Source organism: Scyliorhinus canicula, chromosome 18 (assembly GCF_902713615.1).
Source record: "Scyliorhinus canicula chromosome 18, sScyCan1.1, whole genome shotgun sequence".
Lineage (NCBI taxonomy): Eukaryota > Metazoa > Chordata > Chondrichthyes > Carcharhiniformes > Scyliorhinidae > Scyliorhinus > Scyliorhinus canicula.
Genome location: NC_052163.1, coordinates 71,747,670 through 71,759,824, shown reverse-complemented (window position 1 = coordinate 71,759,824; position 12,155 = coordinate 71,747,670). Strand labels below are relative to the sequence as shown.

The following is a 12,155-nucleotide window of genomic DNA, read 5'->3' as shown; positions in this document are numbered from 1 at the left end:
CACAGTAGCATGCGGCAATTTTTTACCATTTAAATAATTTAAAAAATGATCAAGACTGATCTCATCTCGGCCTCAACTCCACTTTTCTTTTTAAAAAAAAATAAATTTAGAGTACCCAATTCATTTTTCCAATTAAGGGGCAATTTAGCATGGCCAATCCACCTAGCCCACACATCTTTGGGTTGTGGGGTCGAAACCCACGCAAACACGGGGAGAATGTGCAAACTCCACACTGACAGTGTCCCAGAGCCGGGATCGAACCTGGGACCTCAGCGTCGTGAGGTAGCAGGGCTAACCCACTGCGCCACCGTGCTGCCCAACTCCACTTTTCTGCCTGCTCGCCATAACCCTTCATCCCATTACTAATTAAAAATCGATCAATCTCCTTCTCAAATTTATTTAATGTCCCAGCATCCACCGCAGTCTGGGGTAATGAATGCCACAGATTCACAACCCATTAAGAGAACATAGAACATAGAACAGTACAGCACAGAACAGGCCCTTCGGCCCTCGATGTTGTGCCGAGCAATGATCACCCTACTTAACCCACGTAACCGGTATACCCGTAACCCAACAATCCCCCCATTAACCTCACACTACGGGCAATTTAGCATGGCCAATCCACCTAACCCGCACATCTTTGGACTGTGGGAGGAAACCGGAGCACCCGGAGGAAACCCACACGCACACGGGAGGACGTGCAGACTCCGCACAGACAGTGACCCAGCCGGGAATCGAACCTGGGACCCTGGAGCTGTGAAGCATTGATGCTAACCACCATGCTACCGTGAAGTAATTTCTTCTCATCTGTTTTAAGTCTGCTACCCCGATCTTAAAATAGATTGCTGCAAAAGAGGAAACATCCACTTTGTCAATCCCCTTTAGCATCTTGTATATCTCAATTAGATCTCCTATCATTCTTCTAAACTCGAGAGGGTCTAGGCCAGTGGATCTCAACCGGGGGCCACATGGACCCTGGGGGTCCATGTATCATTACTGGGGGTCCACACAAAAAAAATACCGAATTGGGGGTCCACGGTGATATTTTAGTGGTCCATAGAGCAATTCTACTTCAGAACAATTGTTATTACTGAGAATCAAGTAGAAGAAGAAAAATGTTTGTTTTCATGATGAATAATTCACCTTTCTCTCTCTCTCTCTTTAACACAGTAATCACTAGAAACTGTGTATATTTGATATGAATTCGGGCAGCAGGGTAGCATGGTGGTTAGCATAAATGCTTCACAGCTCCAGGGTCCCAGGTTCGGTTCCCGGCTGGGTCACTGTCTGTGTGGAGTCTGCACGTCCTCCCCGTGTGTGCGTGGGTTTCCTCCGGGTGCTCCGGTTTCCTCCCACAGTCCAAAGATGTGCAGGTTAGGTGGATTGGCCATGCTAAATTGCCCGTAGTGTCCTTAAAAGTAAGGTTAAGGGTGTGGGGGGTTGTTGGGTTACGGGTATAGGGTGGATACGTGGGTTTGAGTAGGGTGATCATTGCTTGGCACAACATCGAGGGCCGAAGGGCCTGTTCTGTGCTGTACTGTTCTATGTTCTATGAATTGGTTATTTTTAGAGTAATTTAATTCAATTTAGTCAGTAAAAAGTTTTTTTCATTACTTTTCATATTAGAATAAGTTTGGCAACGTACGAAAATACCGCTAATCCGTTTCCAACCCTCACGGTAAGGTAGATGGACTTTAGGATTAGTTTACCACACATATAGGAAGCTTTTTTTTCTGTGGAATGGCTATGGGGATCCACAAAAAAACATTAAGAGGAAAAGGGGTCCATGGGTTAAAAAAGGTTGAGAACTCCTGGTCTAGGCCTAAACTGCTACCTCTCTTCACAAGAAAAACCCCTTGTCTCTAGAATCAATCGAGTGAACCTCCTCTGAATGCAACTCCAATGCAACTACATCCCTATTATCTATTTCGCAATAAATGCCAAAATTCCACTTGCTTTCCTTATTACCTGTCTGCTAGTTTAGTGATTCACGCACGAGGCCACCCAGATCCCTCTGCACCAAAGCACTTTAAAGTTTCTCTCCACTCAGATGGTAAGTTGCCTTCCTATTTTTCCTACAAAAATGGATAACCTAACACATACCCACGTTAAACTCAATTTGCCAAATTTTAGTTCACTCACCTAACCTATCCATTTATAAATTTATTTCTTTATTACAACTTACTATCCCACCTATTTTAATGTCATCTGCAAATTTGGCTGCAGAACATTATATCCCTACCTCCCAGACATTAATATAAATTGTAAATAGTTGGAGCCTGAGGACTGAACACTGGTACCCCACGAGTTACATCTTGCCAACCAGACAAAGACCCATCCCCACTCTCTGCTTTCTGTTGATCAGCCAGTCCTCTATCCAAGTTAATTAATTACCCCTAACCCCATGTGATGTGTGTATTACCTTTTGTATGGTACTTTATCAAGTGCCTTCTGGAAATCCAGGTTTACTACATCTACAGGATCCCTATTATTCATTTTGCTTGTTACATCTTCGAAGAACTTGAGCAAATCAGTCAAACGCGATTTACCCTTCATAAACCCATGCCGACTCTGATGGATTGCATTTTGACTTTCCAAATGTCCTATTATTTTGTTAATGGATTTTAGATGTTAACTGGTCTATAGTTTCTTATTTTCCACCTCCCTTTCTTTTTGAAGGATGTCATATTCGTTAGTATTTTTAGGTTGTAGGAGCTGGGGTTATTCTTTGAACAGCACGGTAGCATGGTGGTTAGCATAAATGCTTCACAGCTCCAGGTTCGGTTCCCGGCTGGGTCACTGTCTGTGCGGAGTCTGCACGTCCTCCCCAAGTGTGCGTGGGTTTCCTCCGGGTGCTCCGGTTTCCTCCCAGTCCAAAGATGTGCGGGTTAGGTGGATTGGCCATGCTAAATTGCCCGTAGTGTCCTTAAAAGGTTAAGGGGGGGGGGTGTTGTTGGGTTACTGGTATAGGGTGGATATGTGGGTTTGAGTAGGGTGATCATTGCTCGGCACAACATCGAGGGCCGAAGGGCCTGTTCTGTGCTGTACTGTTCTATAGAAAAGGAGTTCAGGGGAGATTTGTTTGATGCGTACGAAAGATTATGACAGGTTTGCCTAATGTAGACAATAATAATCTTTATTAATGTCACAAGCAAGCTTACATTAACACTGCAATGAAGTTACTGTGAAAAGGGACGCTGCTCCTGTTAGCTAATGGCATAAGGACTAGGGGACACAGGCTTAGGCAAAAGATGGAGAGGTGGGATGTGAGGAAGAACTTGTTTTTTATGAAATGAGTGGTAACAACCTGAAACACACTCTCTATAAGGCTCCTGGATGCAGAATCAAATGTTTTTCGAAGGAAATTGGATGGGCACTTAAATGAAATAAACTTCAAGCTATGGTGTTCAAGGTGAGTGGGACTAATTTGGTTGTTCTACAGAGAGCAGACATGGACTCGACGAACCTAATGGCTGACTCATCTGCTTTAATGGTTCTGAAATATGACCAATGCAAAAAGGAAAAAGGAGACAGAGCTATTTTGCAATTGCCTCAGTAAGAATAGTTTAAAATTCTGATACACAGTTATTGGACAAAGTTGCAAATTTGTCACTAATTATTCTGCAGTGGAGATGCAACATTTTACAATCAATGTTCAACAGTTCCTTCCTTTCCAAAATTCTAATTTGAACTATCGAGATCAATACCTGCAGACTCAATTTCCTCTTTGATCCCTTTGGCTCTCTGCTCTAGAAGAGTTTTGTGCTGCTCCATTTCTTCAAGGTATTTCTTATATTTCTGTTGGTCCTTTTGCAAACTTGCTCTGGTTTTCTCCAGTGCCTGAACCCGGTCCTGAAATCAAAAGTTAATGAAGAAATTCCTCCTTTATGCACTTTCTTCACTTGGCTTAATAATAATAATCTTTATTATTGTCACAAGTAGGCTTACATTAAAACTGCAATGCAGTTATAGTGAAAAGCCCCTAGTTGCCACACTCCGGCACCTGTTCGGGTACACAGAGGGAGAATTCAGAATGTCCAATTCACGTATCAGCACTTCTTTCAGGATTTGTGGGAGGAAACTGGAGCACTTAGAGGAAACCCACGCAGAGACAAATGAGAACTTCAAGACTCCACGCAGACAGTGACCCAAGCCAGGAATCGAACCTGGGACCCTGGAGCGGTGAAGCAACAGTGCTAACCACTGTCCTACCGTGCCGCTTAACCCTCACATCCAACAACAGGGCAATGTTTACAATAATTAATACATTTTAAAAATCAATGAATGTAAGCATTGCTTAGTTCCTCGCAAATGTGCACTACCTTGGACAATGTACAAAACCAAACTTGTTTTTCTATAGAAATGTTCAGGCTAAGGGCTAGGAGACAGGAAAAGGCACCGTACTGTGCTTTGTAATACAGTGCATTGAGATCATCTTTGGAAACTTGGTATCCTGTGCCTCATGGGCATCACCACACAAAGTACAGAACTAAATCATAAATAATTGTAATGATATTGAACTTGCAGTTTCCAATGCAAGAGCAACGGTTTCACATTTAGTATAAAAGCTACAAAAATTAGCTTCAAGCTCTGAACACCCAATCAAAACCCAGCTCTGAAAACCCCTTCAAAACAGCCTGTAATACACCCATGGGATGGGGAGAGAGAAGCAGCGTGGGAGACTTTCAAAGCAAGACAAAACAGTAGTGTTGTTAAACAAAATTTGACACCGAGCCACAGAGATTGTAGAGCAGATGTGCAAATGTTTGGTCAAAGAAATACGTTTTAACAAGTGTTGGAGAGAGAGAGAGAGAGAGAGAGAGAGAAGAAGAAAAAAGGCAGCGAGGATTAAGGAGGAATTCCACAGCTTAGAACCTTGGTAGCTGAAGGCACGTTCACCAGCAGTGGAGAGATTAAAAATGAGGGCTATCGCGTAGTCAGAATTGGAGAATCTACAAATATCATCATTAAGTGATAGGGCAGTGTCACGCTCAGCACAAGTATATTATTTTAACTTGTGAAAACAAATCACTGAGGGTAAGGAAATGCACACATTTTGTAAATAATCATCCTGATGAAAGACTGGTGCATGTTAGGACACAAGCAGATTTTTGGATGATATCATGTTCAAAGGTAGAACGTGACAGGTTGCTTGAACAATCAAATCTAGAGATACAGCATTGAACATAGAACATACAGTGCAGGAGACCATTCGGCCCATCGAGTCTGCACCGACCCACTTAAGCCCTCACTTCCCACCCTATCCCCGTAACCCAAAAATCCCTCCTAACCATTTTTGGTCACTAAGGGCAATTTATCATGGCCAGTCCACCTAACCTGCACGTCTTTGGACTGTGGGAGGAAACCGGAGCACCCGGAGGAAACCCACGCAGACACGCGGAGAATGTGCAGATTCCTCACAGTGACCCAGCGGAGAATTGAACCTGGGACCCTGGTGCTGTGAAGCAACAGTGCTATCCACTTGTGCTACCGTGGAAAGTTTTAGTGCTGAAGAGAGATTGGATAGACTTGATAAATACATGAATAGAATAGGAATAGAGGGATGCGGACCCCAGAAGTGTAGAAGGTTTTATGTAGACAAGCATCAGTGGGACAGATAGTATTGAGGAAGCAGGGATGGCTGCAGAAGGACTTGGACAGGCTGGGAGAGTGGTCAAAGAAGCAGATGGAATACAGTGTGGAAAACTGAGGTTATGCACTTTGGAAGGAGGAACGAAGGCATAGACTATTTTCTCAATGGGGAAATGCTTCGAAAATCAGAAGCACAAAGGGACTTGGGAGTCTTTGTTCAAGATTCTCTTAAGGTTAGCGTGCAGATTCAGGCGGCAGTTAAGGCGGCAAATGCACTTCCGCTTGTGACCATGGGGTGATTAGTCACAGTTCCTGTTCAAAGTCACAGAAAAGGGCTCTTTTTATCCAGATCCCCATGGAATTTTGATGAAAAGGCGTAGGTGAATGTGAGAGGAGTAGTTTACCCCTGGAATGGTATGTCTTCTGATCACCAGAAAACAGAGTTTGGCTGGAAAGTTGAAACAGTCTTGTGCTTCACAGATAGTCTCTTCCAGCATGCAGGCGGGGGAGGGGCAAGCTGCAAGGCCCCAGATACAGGAATTGATTACTTTTATCAAGGAGGAATTCCATAAACAGAGGAAAGAAATGCACGAGGATCATGGAAAGGCCACTGCAGAAGCTGTGGTACCCCTGAAGAGTACTTTGGAGCGGATGGAGAGGTGTTTGGAGGTGCAGGGGTCACAGAATCGGGAGATTGAAGGAGTGATCTCGGACCACAGCGATCGCGTGGTGGTTCTGGAGGCGGAGTTGGGGCTCCCAGGAGACCTTTGTAAAACGCTGAGGGCAAAGGTTGAGGAGCAAGAGAATACCTCGAGATGACAGAACCTGCGAATAGTGGGCCTGCCTGAAGGAGTGGAAGGTGCGAGTGCCATGAGGTACGTCTCGAGGATGCTGGCGGGACTGGTGGCAGAAGGGGTGCTAGATAAGGCACATGAAGTGGACCGAGCGCATAGGTCTCTGAGGCAAAAGCCCAGAGCTGGGGAGCCGCCGCGGGCGGTGATTGTGAGACTCCATAAAATTGTGGAGAAAGAGAAAATTCTACGCTGGGCCAGGGAGAAGCGTAGCTTCGACTGGGAGGGAAATTACGTCCGGATTTATCAGGACATCGGAGCCGAGTTGGAAAAACAGGTTTCAACAAGGCAAAGATGGTGCTGTACCGGCCGATCAGATTTGGGGTGCTCTACTCGGCGAAATTATGGGTGACGTTCGGAGGCCGGGAGCATTATTTAGAGACCCCAGAAGCGGCTGAAGACTTCATTAAGGAGCATAACTGGGGGAGAACTGAGTGGACAATGCTTGGGAACCGAGGTGCTGGCACTACGTAATGGTCGGGAGCATGTTTGAAGCGGGTGTAGGGATTGGGGGCTTTTTGCCTTTTTGGGGGGGGTTTCTGTTCAACGTTGATATTGCAGGAGTGAAAAGTTTATGTGGGGGTGGATGTTCCCATTCCCCCCTCCTGTTTTATGGGACTGTTTGTGTTTAACATCTGTTTGTTTGCTTTTGGAGAAGGATACCTGGAATTCAGGAGAAGTCCTTGTTTGGGTGGGGGAGGGTAAGGCCAGCAGGAGGCCTTCTTATTTGAGCTGAGTGGGGGGGGGGGCGGGATATGGGGGATGGAGGGGGAGGTCATTAGAATGTGCTTTTGGGCAGGGGCAGCCGCGCCAGCAGGTTATGCTGGTGAACTGAAGTGAGGTGGTGGGGATTTTAACTGTGTCCTGGAGCCGAGGGTAGATAGATCGAGCCCCAGGTCGATGGGTAGGGTACGAATGGCAAGGGAGCTAGGGGATTTATGGAGAGGATGGGTATGGCGAATTCATGGCGCTTTCAGAACCCAGGGGGAAGGGAGTATTCCTTCTTTTCACACGTCGATAAGGTGTATTTGAGGATTGATTACTTTGTAGTGAGTCGGGAGATTTTGGTTGGGGTGGAGGGGGCAGAGTATGTGGGGATAGTTACCTTGGACCATGCACCCCACTGGCTGGATATTCAGTTCAGTACGGGACGAGAGCAGAGGCCGCGGTGGAGGTTTGACTCGGGGTTGTTGGCGGATGGAGGTTTTTGTGATAAGGTGCGGTTGGCGATTAGGGATTATGCGGCGTTCAATCAGAATGGGGAGGTGTCGGCGGGCATTTTTTGGGAAGCACTGACGGCAGTGGTCCGGGGAGAAATTCTCTCATTTAGGTTAGAGCGAATAAGCAAAGGAGGGTGGAACATGACCGCCTAGAGAGCGAGATAGTGAAGGTGGACAGGGAATATGCGAGTGTGGCCACCGTGGAAGGATTGGCGAGGAGGAAAAAGTTGCAGGGGCAATATGACAGGCTAACAATGGGGAGGGCAGTAGGGCAACTACGTAGGGCAAGAGGGGTGCTATACAAGTATGGGCAGAAGGCGAGCCGCATGCTGGCGCACCAGCTGCGGAGGCAGGCTGCGTCCAGGGAAATATTGAAGATCTGGACTGGAGCTGGGGATGTGATGTCAGAGCCAGGGAAGATAGACGAGGCATTTAGAGAGTATTACCAGGGACTTTATGAGGCAGACCTAGGAGGAGAGGAGACGGACATGGGGTGGTTTCTGGCCGAGCTGGAATTTCCCCAGGTGGAGGAAGCAAAGAGGCAGGTGCTGGAGGAGCCCCTGGGGCTGAGGGAGGTGCTGGATAGTATCAGGGGTATGAAGTCGGGGACGGCCCCTGGGCCGGATGGGTACCCGCCAGAATTTTATGAGGAATTTGCGGCGGACCTGGCACCACATCTGTTGGGAGTGTTTAATGAAGCACTGGAGAAGAGCGAGTTGCCGGAGACGATGAAGCAGGCAGCAATCACATTAATCCCAAAAAAAGGGAAGGATCCGGTGGAATGTGGGTCCTGTAGACCCATATCATAATTGAACACGGATGTGAAAGCATTGGCTAAGTTGTTGGCGGGGAGGATGGAGGATTGTGTCCTGGGGGTGGTTGCAGAAGATCAAACAGGCTTCGTGAAGGGCAGGCAGCTCATGAGTAATACAAGATGGCTGTTGAATGTGGTGATAAGTCCGTCGAGAGCTCTGGACCGGAGGTGGTGGTGTCCATGGACGCGTAGAAAGTATTTGATTGGGTGGAGTGGCGGTACTTGTTCGAAGTTTTGGGAAGGTTTGGGCCGAGATTTGTGGCATGGGTGCGGTTGCTGTATGTGGCGCCGAGAGCGAGGGTGAGGACGAATGATATGAGCTCACGAAGCTTTGACTTACACAGGGGTACGAGGCAGGGGTGCCCGCTGTCGCTGCTGGCCATAGAACCATTGGCTATGGCTCTCAGGTGGTCAGCAGAGTGGGAGGGGACAGAGGGAGCACCGGATGTTGCTCTATGCCGATGACCTCTTGCTGCATGTTTCAGATCCGTTGGAGAGTATGGGGAGAATTATGGGCCTGTTGGGGAAGTTTGGAGGGTTCTCGGGAGACAAGCTGAATGTAGGGAAAAGCGAGGTATTCCCGGTGAATGGGGTGGCACAGCAGGCTAACATTTACGGTAGCGAGGGATAGGTTTAGGTATTTGGGGATTCAGGTAGCGGGCTAACATTTACGGTAGCGAGGGATAGGTTTAGGTATTTGGGGATTCAGGTAGCGAGGGAATGGACGGGGCTCCATAAGTGGAACTTAACAAAGCTGGTGGAGGAGGCCAGGGAGGATCTTAAGAGGTGGGATACACTGCACTTAACGTTGGCAGGGAGGGTCCAAGTGGTGAAAATGAATATTCTGTCGAAGTTCTTGTTTATCATTCAGGCTCTCCCGATCTTTATACCAAAGGCCTTTTTCAGAAAGTGGACACTATCATCTCTGACTTTGTATAGGCGGGAAAGGTGCCGAGGGTGGGGAGGGCCCTGCTGCAGAGGCAGAAGGGGGGTTTGGCGTTGCCAAACTTGCTTCATTATTATTGGGCGGCAAATGTGGACAAGGTGCGGCGTTGGTGGGAAGGAGAAGGTGTAGAGTGGGTTAGGATGGAGGAGGAATCTTGTAAGGGGTCTAGTTTGAGGGCTATGGTGATGGCAGCATTGTCAATGGCTCAGAGTAGGTATTCAGGGAGCCCAGTGGTGCAGTCCACGGTGAAGATATGGAATCAGCTGAGGAGGCATTTTAGAGTGGAAGGTATGTCGGTTCTAACGCTGCTGTGCGAGAATCATGGGGTTTGGGGGGGGGGGGTGGGGGGGGCGGAATAGTGTATACAGGAGGTGGAGGGAAGTGGGGCTGGTCAAGGTGAGGGATTTGTATTTGGAGGAAGGGTTCGACAGTCTGGAGGAGCTAAGGAGAGGGTGTAGAGCTGCCGAGGGGTAGTGAGTTCAGGTATCTACAGGTCAGGGACTTTGCACGAAAGGTCTGGAAGGGGTTCCCTAGATTGCCGGGATACACCCTGCTGGAGCGACTGCTGCTTCCGGATGTGGAAGGGGAGGGATGTATTGGGGATATATATTAGTGGCTGGGGGAGCAGGGAGGCGAGCGGGTGGTGAAGATCAAGGAGAAATGGGAAGCGGAGTTGGGAATGGAGATCAATCGGGGAGTATGGAGTGAGGCACTGCGAATGGTAAACGGGACCTCCTCTCATGCAAGGATGAGCCTTATGCAGTCTAAGGTGGTGCACAAGGTGCATATGACTCGGGCGAGAATGAGTGGGTTCTTTCAGGGGGTAGCAGATGAGTGTGAGAGGTGTGGGCGGGGGCCAGCGAATTATGCGCACATGTTTTGGGGTTGTGAAAAATTGGAAAGATTCTGGGCGGAAGTGTTCGTGGTCTTAGCCAGGATAGTGGAGGAGGGAGTGGACCCGGACTCTTTGGTGGCGAAATTTAGGGTTTCAGAGAAGCCGGAGCTCATGGAGAGGAGGAAGGCCAATGTCTTGGCCTTCGCCTCTCTGATTGCACGGCGACGAATTTTGCTGCAGTGGCGGTTGGCATCGCCACCAGGGGTAGCAGCATGGTTGGGTGACCTGTATGACTTCCTTCAGTTAGAGAAGATCGAGAAGATAAAGTATGAGTTAAAGGGCTCAGCAGGGGAGTTTGAGAAAAGGTGGGAGATGTTTGTGACTGTGTTTGAGGAGCTGTTCGTTGCGGGAGGGGGGGGGGGGGGGGGGGGGGGGTAAAAAAGGAGAAAAACCTGTACAAAAAGAATGTTTCCCGGGGTGTTTATTTGCTGTAACCTACTTTGATACAAGTTTGAATAAAATGCGTTTAAAAAAAGAAAAAGGCAAATGCAAAGTTAGCATTCATGTCGAGAGGGCTAGAATACATGAGCAGGGGTGTACTGGGGAGGCTGTATAAGTCTCTGGTCAGACCCCATTAGGAGTATTGTGAGCAGTTTTGGACTCCACATCTAAGGAAGGACATGCTGGACTTGGAAAGGATCCAGAGGAGGTTCACAAGAACAATCCCTGGAATGAAGAGCTTGTCGTATGAGGAACGATTAAGGACTCGAGTCTGTATTTGTTGGATCTTAGAAGGGCAAGGGGGGATCTTACCGAAACTCACAGGATACTGCGAGGCCTGGATAGAGTGGACGAGGAGAGGATGTTTCCACTTGTAGGAAAAACTAGAACCAGAGTACACAATCTCAGACGAAGGCGATGATCCTTCAAAACTGAGATGAGTAGAATTTCTTCAGCCAGAGGGCGGTGAATCTGTGGAACACTTTGCCGCAGAAGGCTGTGGAGGTCAAATCACTGAATGTCTCTAAGACAGCGATAGATAGGTTCTGATTAATAAGGGGACCAGGGGTTGACAGTGAAAGAGCACGAGGAGAGCGGCGGGGACAGAGTGAAAGAGCTCGAGGAGAGCGGCGGGGACAGAGTGAAAGAGCGCGAGGAGAGCGGCAGGAACACAGTGAAAGAGCGCGAGGAGAGCGGCAGGGAGACAGTGAGAGCGAGGAGAGCGGCAGGGATACAGTGAGAGCGAGGAGAGCGGCGGGAACACAGTGAAAGAGCGCGAGGAGAGCAGCAGGAACACAGTGAAAGAGCGCGAGGAGAGCGGCAGGGAGACAGTGAGAGCGAGGAGAGCGCCGGGGACACAGTGAGAGCGAGGAGAGCGGCAGGGATACAGTGAGAGCGAGGAGAGCGGCGGGAACACAGTGAAAGAGCGCGAGGAGAGCGGCGGGAACACAGTGAAAGAGCGCGAGGAGAGCGGCGGGAACACAGTGAAAGAGCGCGAGGAGAGCGGCGGGAACACAGTGAAAGAGCGCGAGGAGAGCGGCGGGAACAGTGAAAGAGCGCGAGGAGAGCGGCGGGGACAGAGTGAAAGAGCGCGAGGAGAGCGGCGGGAACACAGTGAAAGAGCGCGAGGAGAGCGGCAGGGAGACAGTGAGAGCGAGGAGAGCGCCGGGGACACAGTGAGAGCGAGGAGAGCGGCAGGGATACAGTGAGAGCGAGGAGAGCGGCGGGAACACAGTGAAAGAGCGCGAGGAGAGCGGCGGGAACACAGTGAAAGAGCGCGAGGAGAGCGGCGGGAACACAGTGAAAGAGCGCGAGGAGAGCGGCGGGAACAGTGAAAGAGCGCGAGGAGAGCGGCGGGAACACAGTGAAAGAGCGCGAGGAGAGCGGCGGAGACACA

At 48.9% G+C, this 12,155-nt stretch overlaps 1 protein-coding gene across 3 annotated transcripts in view; it reads right to left on the bottom strand.

Annotated features, from left to right (window-relative positions):
- ndc80 (NDC80 kinetochore complex component) overlaps window positions 1–12,155 on the bottom strand; it is a 149,862-nt gene that overhangs the window by 42,991 nt on the left and 94,716 nt on the right. For all 3 annotated transcript variants that reach the window (XM_038776776.1, XM_038776774.1, XM_038776775.1), the window contains exon 10: window positions 3,708–3,852. In XM_038776776.1, coding sequence (XP_038632704.1) covers window positions 3,708–3,852 — 145 coding nt within the window. The remainder of the gene's footprint in view (window positions 1–3,707; window positions 3,853–12,155) is intronic.